Genomic DNA, 11,516 nt, shown 5'->3' with positions numbered 1-11,516 from the left:
GAGACATCATTAGTAGGAAATGTGCCCATATCAATCGCATGTGCTTGTTCATACATATGTTGCAATGATTCAGTTAACATGAGTTCAATATAAGGTTAAGAGAACAGAATAAGGGCAACCATGGGAAAGGAATGGATCATCATCATCATGATTTGTGTGCATGGGGTTCTCATCTTAAACAAGCTTAGTGCTTAATGAGAGTTCCAGTTTAGTAGACCTTGTATTGTGAATTTGTACTTCCATATACTGTTATGTACTGTCATGTACTATTCTCATGTCTTACTAAATAAACTACATCAATCAATCAATCAATCAATCAATGGTTCTCAATCTTTTCTGAGCTCTGGACCACTAGCATATCTCAGTTAAATAATGACTGTTAAGGGCTTGATTTTATTCACCTCGAATTAACAAATTAAATTAAGCCCTTAACAGTCATTATATAATTTCAAGCCTTTTCCCCCACACCACGCCCATATCCCCCCTCCCAACACAACAGTGGTCCACTCCCCAGGTTGATTCTCAGTCAGGGTGGTGGTCCCTGGTTCATAATCAGTTGAAAACCCATGGCCTACATGTAACAAATTAGGCTATCAATTATGGCCTGATGATTCTGGTTTTACTTGTGGAGCTAGGCTGGCATCTATGCACAACTGTTCATATAGATCCAAATTAATCACATGTACAGAATTACTTCAAATGATTATGAATATCCAGTTATAAATTGGTCATTGTAACCTACCTGGTGTATGTAATTCTATGAGCAACAAAAACACACTTAAAAGAGGATATCTCTGTGTTGGAAATTGGGATAATGCATCTCTCCAATATGCCCAACGCCTGTTGAAGTGATGCTTAATTGTTCAACCACTTTGAATGAGCCGATGTGCGATTTGAGACCTCGGTGCAAAACGGCCGTCAGCTTTTATTTTGAAGGAGAGACTCGATCGTGTGGTCAGGTGACCTCCCTTTCGCTTAGTTACAGGGAAGCGTCGCTAAGGAGAGGAAAGTAGGATGGGTCCTCTGCAGTTTGAACATACTTCTCTATCCTTTGCCATTCTAACTTAAACGGTAAATGGTATATCATCTTCTCACCTTTTGCCAATGGCACCATCGCGGATTCGCCATTTGTACGTTCGGATTTGTACGATAATAGTTCATTCATGTCTTTTGGCATGAGAGATAAAGACAGATTAGTTAGCATGCTAGCGAGCTAACCAACCCCAACAACCCATCAGCGACCACGCCTGCTGCCCGGGCCGGTGACAGGTAAGAAATCTAGTCGCTCATTCTGTCTATAGACTAAAGCAGGGGTCTTCAGCGTTGTTCAATCAGGCCACGGACCCCCTAGCCGAGAGAGAGATGCAGCAGGGACCCCCTCTATATTGTATGACATTGTGTTTCAGATTAAACTTTTTTTTTGGTACTTGGTCTGCTCTTTTCCCCCTCTACACCAAACCTCTTTGCCAATGTTGTGACTGTGAGCTTGTAGATTGGCTATTTGTGGCCAAAAGTTCTCCTCAGAAAAGGGATGCTAGTGGTTAATGTGAAAACAATAATCATGTCACACAAAGATTTGGCGACCCCCCTGTAGTAACTCTTGAGGACCCCCTGTTGAAGGGGACTAAAGAATTCCCATTGCTGTTTGAAATGTGTACGGCAACATAACGACTTGGGGGTCATGGATGGTACATGGTAGTAGACAGTTCGCAGCAGGTGTCTACATGGCACTAAGTCCTAATGATGCGGCTTTAATAGGATTTTAGCAGTGTCTTTTCCTGCTGCTTGGTTGGGATTCTGGGAATTACATCAGGCAAGGATGAAGGAGCTTATATGTGTCAATGTGTTTGTGCGGATGGTTTAACCCAGCGTTTCCCAAACAGTGGGTCGGGACCCATGTTTGGGTCGCGGACTAATTTTTATGGGTCGCAAGTAAACATTGCTTTTATTTTTTGTTTCCGAGATTTTGTTTTTAATTATGATTTCAAAACATTTAAAAAAAAATCCCACAAAATTCACAATTTGTCATAAACTAAAAACTGATTCGGAAGAATTTCATAACCGATTACAACAATCTAAGGAATTTCATGAATTAGGAAAAAAACGTTTAAGAAATAGTGAGAATAGCCGATCTACAAGCTCACAACGCCATTGTGAGCTAGCTTGTAGATCTGCTATTTTCACAAGTTTGGGACATCAAATTTCTCTTTTGGGTCTCGAGCTAAAACGTTTGGGAACCACTGGTTTAACCTCAGTCGCCATTCATGTTGGTCTTAAAGGTGTAATAAACATTCTGCAACAGGTGTTATTGCATGGTATGCAAAGCATGTTAACCCTAAATTGCTATAAACAGGTTAATGGTGAATGCAACTCATAAGATTACATTAAAATGATAAAAAAAATGAGTTTTCACATACTAAGAACACACTATTACAAGGTTATTAAACTAAATCAACTGCAACCTTGCCCGCTTGTGTTAAATGGGTCAACAAAGTAGAACTTGCAATTAATAGTCCTCCCCCATTTTCTCTAATGGTTTACTTAAAGTGTATATTATATATATATATATTTTATATTTAATTCATTTCAAATGTAACTTTGCAAATCACCTTCTCTTCCTGGTGCCTGGACATCGGCATTAGGCACACCAGTCAAAGCATGAGGATGCAGCTGTAGATCAAATCAACAATTAATTGTTGACTGCACAGACGTTAAATACAGATCATGTCTTTCACAGATGATTTTATGTTATAAATGATAAAGCAAACATCACTAAACTAAAATATTTAATAAATCTAAACAAAATACTAATAACCACCAATAAACAATGAAAAACAGTCTTAACCAAAATACACTTACTTAAACAATGCTTCAGAGAAATACAACAGTTAAAGACTCCAATCCAGCATGCATGCCTCAAACAAATGAAAAAAGGTCACCTGCTGCAACTATGGCTGGCTGGATTAAGACTTTTTGGTGGCCGGGGTTACGACCCGGTTCTGTGACAGTGTTACAGCACCGATATAGGGCCTTTATTTTTCATGTCTATTTTCAAATCAAATCAACGACATTACATGCCTTCAGTACAAATTCAAATTATAACAAAATAAAATAACACAATAGAGGCAGCGATAATAATCTATTGATTCTGTCATTCAGAAGCTCTTTCTAGCTTTTTGAAACGTAAAGATCGCAAAGAGCAACTTATTGTAGGTGGCCGCTTACATTTTTAGACTGCTGTAGCACACTAAAATGTCAGTATGATGTAGTGATAATGAGCAGACCAGCTAATGAGAGTCTTGAATCACAGGTACTGAGGCACGAGGCATGCAGGCACGGGATGGGGGTAAAACAAAAGTGTAGTTGTTTGGTGCTGCCAGTGATTTTGAGCTCCCCAGTGCTTGGTGCCCCGGGCTGCTGCCCCGTGAGCCTGTGCATGAATCCGGGCCTTTTCAGGTGGGCCTCATTTAATCAGCCCAGGTGTGCCTACTTGGTTTGCGCCCAAACTCGGACTGGACGGGAGTGAGAATTTTCCACAAACTTTATTGACTATCTTCCCTGATTGATTGTATTGTCCTTTGTGGTTGCTGATTTCTATCACAGACATGGGCAAACTTCAGAGCAAGTTCCGCAAGAGATCCGAACTTTACAGGTGAGAATGACACACCAACGCTTTACTTGACTTAGTATTCATGCTATGTTGAACCTTCAAATACATTTATGATTTAATTTGAAATCATGAGACAGCTGATGTACAAAATATTCTGTCCGTGGCTTGTACATCATACCATAATCACAGCATCATCATCACACAATACCATCTGCTATATTATAAATCACAAATATGGGGTATATAAATAGTGTTTGCAGGATAATAATGCATCCAAACAAATCTAAATTGTGTAGACTTGATCTAAAACAAATATACCCCACTGTATACCTATACTACAAAATAAAGAAAAGGGTAAATAGAAGGTCTGTGCATACACTCGCATTCATGTACGTTTATGGTATACATGTTGTTGTGTTTGATTGCTTACTATGATAGATTATTTTTCTGTACAGGGCCTCACGGGGAGATGGGGAAGATAGCCCTGTTGACAGTCAGGTGGTACAGTATGAGCCGGCCCATCAAGGATCCATCAACACTGTTACCAACCTCAGTCCAGATCTTTGTGTATCTGGAGGGAGTGACCAGGTTAGAGAAAAAAGCTAAACAGAAAACAAAACAGCAACCTATGTAAGAGTACTGGGGCAGATGACACCAGAATTCTTGATTTAAATCGTTAATGACTTCATACGGGCAGAGGTTGCCCTGGCTATCACAGACCTTTACATAATTGGCTGTATTCACATAGCGACCATTTTGCTTTTTAGCAAAAGGGCCACTCTGCGAATATGGCCAAAGAGTCTGTTTCGTGCTGAGCTATCAGACTGAAGACTTAAGCAGACACAAATCTTTACAAATAAACACTTTGCAAAACACTCTTCTAAGCAAGATGGTAATATTGGAACAGAATCATACCTTTTAATTTAGACATTAGGGTGGCCTCATGTGAGTTAAAGGGGAATTTCGGACTAGCCTTTTTCTTACCTTTTATATGATGTTATTATATCCTAGACCTAGGACGAGTGGCACAGTAGAACATTTTCATAACTCCATACCGAGTCCACCGCAGCTAAAAACCTGAGCGGACGGTCCATGCTCTCTAGATCGTGTATTTTAATAGCTTTTTGTTGTTGTTGGTGAGATCTGACGTTCTTAATGACAGAACACACTCCACAGTGTTTGTCTTGAATGTGCCCCACAGGAAGTCTCGCTAGACGAGATTTCACCCGTGACAGGTTTTGAACACAAAAAAAAACAATTAAAATACGCGATCTAGAGCATGGAACGTCCGCTCAGGTTTTTAGCTGCGGTGGACTCGGTATGGAGTTATGAAACATTTCTACTGTACCACTCGTCCTAGGATATAATAACATATAAAGGTAAGAAAAAGGCTAGTCCGAAATTCCCCTTTAATAGACTAGGATACTACATGTCTTCAGTCGAGTTTCCATGTTACCTGCAATATTTGGGGATTGTGGTTTGATGTTAATCTGTTTAATTGGAAAAACATAGTAATCCTAGAATTTGCATTCAGTAGAGCAAAGACCTCCACCAAGGTGGTGTCAGTTTAAGGTGTTGCAGTGTTTCTTTTGGCCAATATAGCTTCATGATGCATTAGTCTACAAATGGGGTACCAACACTCAGTGGCCTCTGGAGGTTGACAATGAAACCGTGTGACGAGTTAATCAGTTCTTCCTGGGCCCATGATGAACCTTTTTTATGCAAGTTATTTGCATTTTTTTGTGTCAGGCCACGCCCCCCTTTTAGACAATCTGCTTGCAAAGTTCTTTGGACCAGGACCAACATTTCCACCAAGTTGTGTATGCTAATCTGTTAATAACCGCTCGATATCCTGCTACCAGACAGGCATACATTCAGACTGTCAAAACAAGACCTCCTTGGTGTAGGTAATAAACATATGTATGTTTGTGTATCCCTAGGCCGTGGTGGTGTATGACTGGAGACAAGGGACAATGTGTCAGTCCTTCCAGGGTCACAATCGAGAGGTTACCAAGGTAATGTTTAGGGGTATGTGTGTGGACATAATGAAATGTTAGCATGTTTAAAGATTTTACAAATTCGAGATGGATGTCTTATAGTGTCCTGTGCTGGCTATTATATTTCAGTGTGTGTTTAGGGGAAAGTGTGATTTTTCTCTTCTCACCCATTATCTTATAGGTCCTGTGTTATCCAGGCAGCACATGGATCTTCAGTGCATCACGTGATAAAAGTATTTTGATGTGGGACTTAAACCAGGGGGATGAACCTATTCAGGAATTTTGTGGACATGAGCTGGTGGTCAACGGAATAGCTGTCAGCCCTGGTACAGACAAGAAAACTGCGAAACAATTTCACCAGATTACATTACAAAACACGTTAATGTTAACCAAATTGAAGCCCAAACACTGACTTTTAACTGACTATAAATGAATGCCCTACTTCACACTTCTTCACATGACAGTGTGGCACAAAATAACAAAAATAACAGATCTACAAGCTCACAACAGGTCGCGATGCAATGTGTTGTTGCGTTGTAGGTCTGCTATCTTCCCTATTTGTGAAAAAAAGAATGAGTTTTGAAAAATTTGAGAAACGTTACCTTTTGAAAGTTGTTAAGTCTGTCTGTGGATTTAACACATGACACAACACAATGAAATGTATGTAACAAGAGCTTCTGACTAAATAACTACATTGGATACATTGGAACACAGATTATTATTTTTTCATTTCCTTAAAAGTAACGGTCTTGGACATACAAGGTTTCCAACGACAGTGTCAGTATGTCAGTGCATTATCATTGTTCTGTCTATATCTTAGATGGGAGGAAGCTGTGCAGTGGTTCCCGGGACAACTACATGTGCCTGTGGGATATAGAATCTGCAGAGTGTGAACAGAAACACAACGTATCCAGAAACCTGGTGAGAATTGTGTGTGTATGTGTGTGTGTGTGTTTGCATGAGATATGCTTTTGCCAAACAATTTGAAGCCAGCATATTTACACTGCTTGGGGGATAAGTATGTAAAAAAAAGCATAAAGCTTTTATTCAACACACCATTCATTATAGCTTTTGTGTCTATAGCTCAGATTTTGTAGACTTTAAACTATCCTTGGGTTGCAACAGTTACTCAAATTAATCAATTTACTTGGCGAAAGGGCCTTTCTGTGTGGAGTTTGCATGTTCTCCCGTGTCCCCTACGGTAGGTAGTACCCTCACAAAAAACATGCAGTAGTCTCTATACTGGCTTCCCCTGGTCAGCCGGGGCACCTGATGGAGGGGAAAGGAACTGGTTGGAATAACGTGTTCCTTCCACGCGCTACGTCCTACCGGGGAAACCCCCCCCCCCCCCCTGTCAGGTGATAAGAAACGGCCTGCTCACTCCTCATGCATTGAAGGAAGCATACATAGCTCAGTTCGGGGCTCTCCCCAGGCTGGTAGAGTGAGTGTAGCGTCCAGGATTACATGCTTAGGCAATTGGCACTGGGTGAAAAATATGGGTTACAAAATCGTGGGATAAGAATTTAGTCAAAAAAATGTTTAAAATAATCCATTTAATTTGAATAAAATTATCGATTTTCAAAAATGGAAAGCAAGATGATGCCTGAACAGTAGAGAGGAATATACTGGTACCCATTGTCAAGAACAAGGGCGATATACAGTATTGTAGTAACTACAGAAGTACAGTGTGAAGCTGATAAGCCACAGTATGGAGTTATGGGAAAGAGTAGTACAAGCTAGGCTAAGAGGAGAGGTGACAATTAGCGAGCAGCAGTAAGGGATTATGCCAGGGACTCGGGAGTGATTTGTGACAGAAGGGTACCAGCAAGAGTGAGAGGGAAGATGTATAAGACGGTAGGTAGGTAGGTAGTGAGACCAGCCATGCGGTATGGCTTGGAAACAGTGGCACGGAGGAAAAGACGGGACGGAGCTAGAGGTGACAGAATCGAGGATGCTACGAATCTCATTAAGAGTGACAAGGAGGGACACGATCAGAAATGAGAGGATCAGCCCAGATTTTAAGGTTTGGGGATAAAGCAAGAGAAGCGAGGTTGAGAGAGTTTTAACATGTGCAGAGGAGGGATGAGGGGTACATTGGGAGAATGATGCTGAAGATGTAGCTGCCAGGCAAGAGGAGAAGAGGACGGCCAAAGAGGAGGTTTATGGATGCAGTCAGAGAAGACCTGCAGGTGGTTGGAGTGACCAAGGAAGATGCATAAAACAAATGGAAACAGATGATCCGCTGTGGCGGCTCCTGATGGGATTTATCTGAAAGAATAAGAATCGATTTTCTAAAATAGCAAAAATAGCTGATCTACAAGCTCACGTGTGGCATGTTGTCAGCTTGTAGATCAGCTATTTTTCATTTTTGCACTACACCATTGTAGGACTAAGTATAAAATAGGGAATTATTATTATTATTCATTATCTCGGCTACATTGAAAATGAGGGCCTGCCCCTCAACTGTACTCCGAGCTGAAATAAAGGTTATGATGATGATGATGATGATATTTCACGTTGATTAGGTGATATATGTATAAAGAAATATCAACAAATGCCCTTCAAGATGATTTGATTAATCTGAAGATTTTTTTTTGGAAAAGAATCTATAGAATAATCGCAAAGATTATAATCAATAGTTGCAGCCCTAAACATTTTTGTCATGTCATTCCAGGTGACTCATGTGTGTTGGGTGCCAGGCAGCTCTTCTATAGTACAGACCTCTGAGGATAAAACCATCAGGTACAAAACTATACCCTTAGATAGAAGTAGATCTCTATCCCAGTTAAACTGATGTGATGTCTGGCCAGCATCGTTCTATCACTAATTAACTCATTCCCTGCCTAGAACGACTAAAACGACTTTTGTCCTTTAAGCCCCCTCTGCCAAGAACGACTAAAACGACTTTTTTTTTTCTTTCTTTTTTTTTTTTTCTTTTTTTTTTAACCCAAAGACCAAGGAGATATGATTTGTTGAAGATCTAGACAAGCTCATCCACTTCCTTGTTAACTTAAAACTTAAACATTTTGTATCTCGGCTCCTGAGTACTTTTTTTTTAATTAAAAATCTCTGGCAGTGGGCAAACGCAAAAAAATAAAGTTCTGGCAGTGAATGAGTTAAGTATTGATTATTTGTTGTTTGAACACATGAACCCTACGTGTCCCTATTCTGAGCATGACATGATAAGCGAACAAGATAGGTGTACGTTCAGTTAAAACTATCTACAAGCTCACTGAGCTTGTAGATCGGCTATTTTCGTCCAAGAGATTTTGGTGTAGAGGGGACCAACTGTAGACCCCTGGGGGACCCGGTCAACGAAGTAGGCTTTAAGTGGTTAAAACATGTTTCAATGATCTACATCAGACTTGTCTTTCATAGTGATTTCTTTTTGTGCGAATGCATCTAATAATGTGTGTGCATGCAGGGTATGGGACAGTCGCACGTGGCAAGTGACCAATACTTTCCCAGCCAAGCAGTACATTCAGACCCACTGCGATGTTTCTTCTAATGGCAACTATCTGGTGTCCAGCAGCAATGGCTTTGGAGGCCAGGGCTGTGAGAGCACGGTGAGATGGGTGGAAGCGTTGGGGTCTGAATAGATAGTAGACAGATAATTCAGCTTTCAAATAGCTTTCAGCTTTCACAATTACATCTTGCCATTCTGTCTGGTAAAAGTTGATCCCAGTACAAAGTAAACACTGTGTGAAGTTGCCCCACGTTGACCATATTGTTGCTGTCGGGTGGAAACCTTGTACATCCAAAACTCTTTACTTTTCAGGAAATGGAAAAAAGAAACTGTGTCCCAGTGCATCCAATGTAGTTTTTATTTAGCATTATTATTTGAAAATATTTATTAAAAACCACAGACAGACTTAACCACTTTCAACCTTGCGTCCCTATTTAGGGCATGTATAGGTGAAATAAATGAAAATGTTCAGAGTAATTAGTTATTAGTTATTAAGTAATTACTTAATGAAAAAACATAATATGAAATATGGAGAATGGAGATACAAGATTTCAATGATATTCACACAGCAGCCATTTTGAGACTCAGACTCTACAGACCGCTAAATGAATGCTATTGGTTGTGTAGCTTGTCAATCAAATCATCCCGCCCCTCCTAGAGCATAACCTACTTTATCGTCAATTTTAAAATAAATAGGACCATAATTGACCAAAACACATATCATGATACTGAGTGAAAGAAGACTTTAAACTAGCGACTGGAAGCATATAGTATTTATGACAATGTTTATTAAGGTAATAATAAAATCAAGTCTAAAGTTCGTCAAAAACCCACCCAGTTGAATGGAGAAAAATTCTTTCTGACACCAGTAGGGGTAAAACAGCGAAACTACAGGCCATTCATATGAACTGCCACTTCCTATATAGACTCAAATTCAAAGCAGGAAGCTGGGCCCTTGTATCCCGCCCTCACAAAAATGACCAAACAAAGAACAAAATGGCTGCCTTGTGAAAATGGTCAATGGCATATTGCCTTATATGTTAAGAGATGTTGAGATGTGTGTGTATGTGTGTGTGCGTGTGTGTGCGCATGCATGTGTAGCTATGGGATCTGCGTCAGCCTGGCTGTAAGGTTGTGGAGTACAGAGGGCACCGCGAGACCACAGCCTGTTGTATGTTTATACCCCCCCTTCCTGGTGCCAATCCCATGGTGGCAACCTCCTCCCACGACAGCTCCCTTAAAATCTGGGACCAGAATACTGCAGGTAACAGAGAAGCAATTGCAGAGAACACAAGAACCGATAAAGATTCATACGTACAGTATGCACACACCTGTATAAAGAAAGAAGATATTTTAGAAGATTTTTTTTAATGAATGTACAGTACGTAAATATAATTTACTTGTCCTGACCTCTCGCTCACCTTTTGCATATCCAGTCTGCTTAGGAACGTTGACTCTGGATGGTGCTGGCCCATTGGTTTCTTTGGCCCCCAGTGACGACTCCACTAACCTGATATGTGCCAGTTTCAACACGGGTCTCCACCATATCCACTTGGCCCAGGGATCAGGTCAGGTTCAGGGATCTGGGACAGGTTCAGGTGGCACCTCTGGACTAGACATTAAAGTGGTGTCGCGCTTCTAAAAACACACCTAGCCTGACCTGAGCACAACCAAAGCAACAGCATCGATGGATGTGGACGCCATCTCTATTCTTTTATTTCTATTGGACAGTATACAGAGGAGTTGTCACTCCTCTATAAAGAAAGGAGTGACAGAAATGTGATGACACACAAAGGTCATGCACTGGATAGGCACCTAAAGCCTAAATTACACTTTGTCATGAGTATGTGGAACACACCCTAGACAAGATTCTCAGCACTTAGCCACCTGGATGCCCATTATGTCCATTCATATCAACATTAGAAGAACTAGACACTAAAATGAGAGTGGACTAGAGATGGTCAATTAGGTTGATGCTTCTCAGATTAGGAGATGAGGCAAGAAGTTGTCCACTTTTGAAATAACAGGGTGGGGTTGTGGGGGGGGTATATCCTTAACAGTTCTGACAAATCAACTTCAGCTCAACTACCACCAATTCTAGGTAGCTACCTTCTGCAGTGACAGTGTGGTTAAAGGTAGTGTAAGTGATTCTTTGGTTAAAACAAAAAGTATTTTGTTAAAACATTAAAGCTCTACATTCTGATAGTAATCATTGCTATAGTGTTTGTTCAATAACAGGGGTCTCTCGCTGTCTCTCCAGCTCTTTAATAAACAGAAAATACATTTTCAGGTGGGTGCCCATTTATCAGCTTCAGTTTTATAGCGTTCCAGATCCAAATTATGTCTGCTCACTTCTTTGTGTCCTCCCTTCCAATTTCACTTGTTTGTCCTGTATGAGTTCTCTCTCTTGATTAGATGTCATTGGTATCCCGACCTGAAAATG

The 11,516-nt window shown here is 40.5% G+C and overlaps 1 protein-coding gene across 1 annotated transcript; it reads left to right on the top strand.

The window, feature by feature from the left end:
- Positions 1-1,018: 1,018 nt before the first annotated feature.
- wdr31 (WD repeat domain 31) lies at positions 1,019-10,999 on the top strand. Its single transcript, XM_080433999.1, has 10 exons — positions 1,019-1,269; positions 3,604-3,652; positions 4,066-4,198; positions 5,551-5,625; positions 5,789-5,933; positions 6,428-6,528; positions 8,282-8,349; positions 9,032-9,173; positions 10,175-10,337; positions 10,510-10,999. The coding sequence occupies exons 2-10, from the start codon at positions 3,606-3,608 to the stop codon at positions 10,713-10,715; spliced, it is 1,080 nt and encodes a 359-aa protein (XP_080290125.1). The 5' UTR covers positions 1,019-1,269; positions 3,604-3,605; the 3' UTR covers positions 10,716-10,999.
- The last annotated feature ends 517 nt before the right edge of the window (positions 11,000-11,516 follow it).

Source organism: Gymnoscopelus braueri (genome assembly GCF_963280865.1).
Source record: "Gymnoscopelus braueri genome assembly, chromosome: 7".
Taxonomy (NCBI): domain Eukaryota; kingdom Metazoa; phylum Chordata; class Actinopteri; order Myctophiformes; family Myctophidae; genus Gymnoscopelus; species Gymnoscopelus braueri.
The sequence above is the reverse complement of the archived record's forward strand: the minus strand, read 5'-3'. Positions and strand labels throughout refer to the sequence as shown.

Coding starts and splice junctions, on each gene's coding strand:
- wdr31 (XM_080433999.1), top strand. CDS start 3,606: ATGGGCAAACTTCAGAGCAAGTTCCGCAAGAGATCCGAACTTTACAG. Junction 3,653..4,065: donor AAGAGATCCGAACTTTACAG/GTGAGAATGACA, acceptor TTTTCTGTACAG/GGCCTCACGGGGAGATGGGG. Junction 4,199..5,550: donor TATCTGGAGGGAGTGACCAG/GTTAGAGAAAAA, acceptor GTGTATCCCTAG/GCCGTGGTGGTGTATGACTG.